At 56.1% G+C, this 4,230-nt stretch overlaps 1 protein-coding gene across 1 annotated transcript; it reads left to right on the plus strand.

Moving 5' to 3' along the window:
- Positions 1 to 615: 615 nt before the first annotated feature.
- Positions 616 to 4,225, plus strand: LOC113941594 (the record flags this gene model as incomplete). Its single annotated transcript, XM_027632747.1, has 6 exons — positions 616 to 858; positions 1,588 to 1,878; positions 2,250 to 2,347; positions 3,654 to 3,840; positions 3,958 to 4,063; positions 4,189 to 4,225. Coding segments are annotated over 6 exons (962 nt in total), but the record flags the coding sequence as incomplete, so codon positions are not given.
- Between the last annotated feature and the right edge of the window lie 5 nt (positions 4,226 to 4,230).

Consider the following 4,230-nt stretch of genomic DNA (forward strand, 5'->3'; position numbering starts at 1 on the left):
TAAAAGATGGTGAATTTGGTGAGGAGAGGATGTGAAGGAAGAGGGCTTATGGCAGGAAAAGGGGGCAGGAACTGTGCTAAAGCAGGGGATGTGAATGGAGAAGGCCTTACTCCTCCCCATGTCCCACTGCACAGTGGTGTGGGGCAGAAGGAGAGTAGCCAAAAGACTGAGCCAGAACAGGGAGCCCAGAAGTGTAACAGGGGCATCTCTGATCCCTGTGGCAGGGATGAGCCATGGCTGAAGAGATATGCATCCCAGCAGGATGGGTGGTACCATCAAGTGCAGCTTGAGCTGGGATGGGTGACATACCTGAAGGAGACATTGGAGGGAGTCTCCCAGTGCAGGGCTGATTGTCCTGGCAATCTCCTTCCTGTGGGCTATGGAGGAGGAAATAGAATGCCCCCAGACACGAGGCTGGATGGGGGAGGTTCATGGATGAGGGATCCTTCACACTTTACATGCACAAGGAAAGCCCCCTCCCAACATCCTGAGGTGGATGTGTCACCTTGCCTCTCCCTTCAGGGGCTGGAGGGACAGCTGGGCATTTATCTCCCACCACACACCCATACCCCAGCACCCTCCAGCCCAACTAACACCCACTTTCACCTCTGCCAGAAACGTGCCAAAGGCCCCCTTGGGCCTCCATCTTCCAACTGGTACCAGACCAGGAGAGCTACAGGAAGAATGAAGAAGTGATGCTGAGCTGCCCTGAAGGTTTCCAGCCATCCTTCACCCATGTCAGATGTTCGAGTGAACTCCAGTCCTTCATTGATGCGAAACCTGTCTACAGAGAGGTTTGGCTTGGAAGAGATACCAGAGGTGTCTGGATCCGCATTCGCTCCAGCATGGAGTGCCTCGGTAAGGCAGGGATGAGGAGCTCTCCTGGCTGCCCCACCCTGCCCTTCCTGAGCAGGGAAGGCAGCTGTGTGGGCACAGCAGGTTTCTGGCTCTCTGCTGCCTGGGGAAATGGCACGTGTTGCTGAAGGCAGTGTCAAGGTAGCCCCTGAGCCTGCCCTGACTGCAGCCTGCAGTTCACCCCTGGAGCTGTGGGCAATAAGGGAAGGGGCTCCCTGAGGACTTCTGGCCAAGAGCAGGAGCACAAAGCATGGGAGAGTGAGGAGTGGCAGTGTTTGTGGTCAGCATGGCATCCCAGTGGGGGCAGGACTGGAGGGCTGTGCTGCCTGTGCCCTCTCAGACTGTGCAGCTGGGAGTACCACAGCTTGCTCCCTCTAGACTCTGTGGCCTACAGGGTGTAGGCTTGGCACCATGTCCTCACAGCTTGGGGTCTTCCTGTCCCCTCCAAGGGAGAACAGAACAGCACTTGTTGGACTCGCTGGGACACAGATACCTCAGTTTGGAATCAAGGGGGAAAATTGCCTTGACCAGTAACAGTCCACTCAGTCACTCCCATTCATTCTTGTCCAAACTCCTCCTGCTGCCCTACCAGAGAGCTGGAGTGACCAGCTTCAGCCTCTTGCTTGCCCTCCCACCAGGCTGGGTGGTGACAGGGCTGTCTGACTGCAGAATCCTTGCAAGGCTGGCAGGGGTGGGAAATACAGTGACCCTTGGTCAATCTTTCTTTCACAGAAGTGCTTCAGGTTGTCCCCGGCACCTTTGAGATCTCCAGCACCAGCATCCAACTGAACTGGACCTGCAGGTTCCCTGGTGCCTGCCAGGCCATGCGGGCCATGTGCCGCCTGGCAGTGCCTTCCTCCCCTCCCTGCAAGGCTGAGGAGGTGGAGGGAGAGGAGATGTTACATGGCCAGGAGGGAACATTCTCCTGCTCCCAGTTGCAGCCCTTCACTGACTACAGTGTCACCATCTTCTTGCACCCCAACACGACCCTTTTCTCATGGTTGTTCAGGACAGAGGAAACAGGTATGTGCACAGAAGTACTGGAGAGAAGGAACAGTCTGGGGCTGTGTCATGGGTAGGGGAAGTGGAGAAATGTCCTCTTCATCTGTCAGCTCAGCCTGATCATCTGCTCCTTGCAGGGATCAAGGCTGTTTATATCCTGTGGGGGTCTGGGGAAGGGGCTCTGCAGAACCCTGCAGCAGGGCACATCCCCTCCTTGCTGTCCCAGTCCACATCACACTGTTGCTCTTCCCACTGCTGCAGCATGTGGGACAAACCCTTGATATGGGGTCCCGTTGCAGTCTGTCCCCTGGACAGGAGCTGCCTGCACTCTGCTCTGGGCTCAGCCCGTCCTCATGGGTCCTGCGTGTGACCCTGTTCTCCTGTGCTTCCAGTGCCAGACAAACCAGAGGAACTGTGGCTGGATACCAGCAGAGGGTCCCTGAGGTGGAAGGAGCTGCCCTCCTGCAAAGGGGAGATCATTGGATACCAGGTACCAAGGGGCCACAGGCAGACCCTCATCTCATTGCCTGGAGTTCTGTGCAGGCAGATTGGGAAGGGGGGGAAGCGACCACTAGATTGAGCTGCAGGTCCCAGACAGTGAATATCTGGCTTTGAGAAGCACAAGTGTTTTCTCTCTCATTCTCAACATTCTTCCTGCTATGGAAATGCCCACAGAGGTGCTGGGTGCTCCCCACCCTCTGGTCTGACTTCCTGGGTCTGTTCTGCTTTGGGCTTGGCAGACCTTTGCGGTGTGATGTGTCTTCTGGGGTGTTATCCCAGGGTTTCCTGTGCCTCTTGCATGCTTGGTTCTGTTTCCTGCCACAGACAAACCTGTGGGTTGAGTAATCCTCTGAAAATCCCTCCTGAAAACCTCTCCTCCAGAGAGCTGCACTGTTCCTTTGAGTTTTCCTCAAGGCATGGCTAGAAGCATCTCATCTGTCTGCAGATTTAGGACACTTTCCACAGTGCAACCCTACTTTCTAAAAGGGGGAGGGAGTTGCTGGTGAGATGCACCTCAGTGTGTCCCACGTCCTCTCTGAGGACGGGTATCTCCCTGGTTTGACAGGGACCTTGTAAGGTGTTTCTGAGCTATTTCCTGGAGAAACAGTCAAACAGGGCACTTGAAAATGTTGCTTGTGAGCCTGTTCTGCTCGTTCCCTGCTCTCAGATACCTTTTTTTGTGGAAAGAATATTTTTTTCCTGCCTTCAGTTGTCTCCTCTTTTGCATATGCCCAAGATGCGTTTCCACAAAGGCAGCAAATGAGAATGGGCATAGATCTCAAGACAACTTCAGATGATGCATGGGCAAATGGGGAGCCTTCATCTGTATTACTTGGATGGAAGCTCTATGCTGTCTACTTTTCATGTAGACAAAACCTTCAGAGTCCAATCTTGCACAGGAGGAAAGAAAAGCTCAGGGCTCTTCTTGTGAAGGATGTCAACACAGTGCCTGTGGTGTTGCAATACCATAGGGGTGACCTGGCCTCAGGCTCAGTACATGTATATACACCCCTTCAAATAAACAGCCTCTCTCTTCCTTCACAGAGACTTGATTCTTTGCTCACGGAGGCAGACACTTGGACATCCTGAGTGTTGGCTCCAAATTCCTCCTCTCCTCCTCTTCTCTGCTTTGAGGTCCACACATGGGGCCAAGGATCGTGCTGGTTCCTCTCCAGAGCCTTCCACAGCTGGAGCAGCCTCAGAGAAGGGGAGGCTGCCAGAGGTGCTTTGCTCTGCCTCGGTGAGCTGTGGGCAGGTTGGAGCTGCTGCCCTGCAGCTCTGTCTCCTCTCCCCAGCTGAACATCACGGCCAGGAGCACACGGGACGGAGGCTTCCTGGAGATGGAGCGGCTGCAGGTGAACGGCTCCGTCACTGAGCACCGGCTGCCGGAGCACGGCCCTGGCAGCAGCTACGTGGTGTCGATTCAGGGACTGACGGCTGCCGGGGCCGGGGCTGCGTCGCTGTGGGAATTTCAGAGCACAGGTAGGGCTCGCTATGCCCCTGTCCGAGGAGCCTGGTCACACAGGAGCTGTGCTCTGCAGCCTGCACTGCCCGAGCCTGCCCCTGCTGAGCTGATGCTCATCTGCTCTTGCCCTCCAGACAACCAGCACCCTCTGGGCATCAGCTGCCGCAGCGTCCCTGACATCTCCCCATCCCAAGGGACGGTCGTGCTTCCCCTGCAACCCATCACCTCGGAGGGGACCGGGTGAGTGCAGCCCCTGCACTTCTGCCACCTCCACATGGGTCTCCCCACCGGCAGTGCTTGCCTGCATATGCCCCTGCTCCACTCTCCCTGCTGTCCCCCCGCCCCTCTCACTTTCCACCTTGCAGGGAGCACCAGCTGGTCGTGGCCATGACACACAACAGCTCAGG

The sequence above is a fragment of the Corapipo altera genome, unplaced genomic scaffold (genome assembly GCF_003945725.1).
Source record: "Corapipo altera isolate COAL_440 unplaced genomic scaffold, ASM394572v1 49743, whole genome shotgun sequence".
Lineage (NCBI taxonomy): Eukaryota > Metazoa > Chordata > Aves > Passeriformes > Pipridae > Corapipo > Corapipo altera.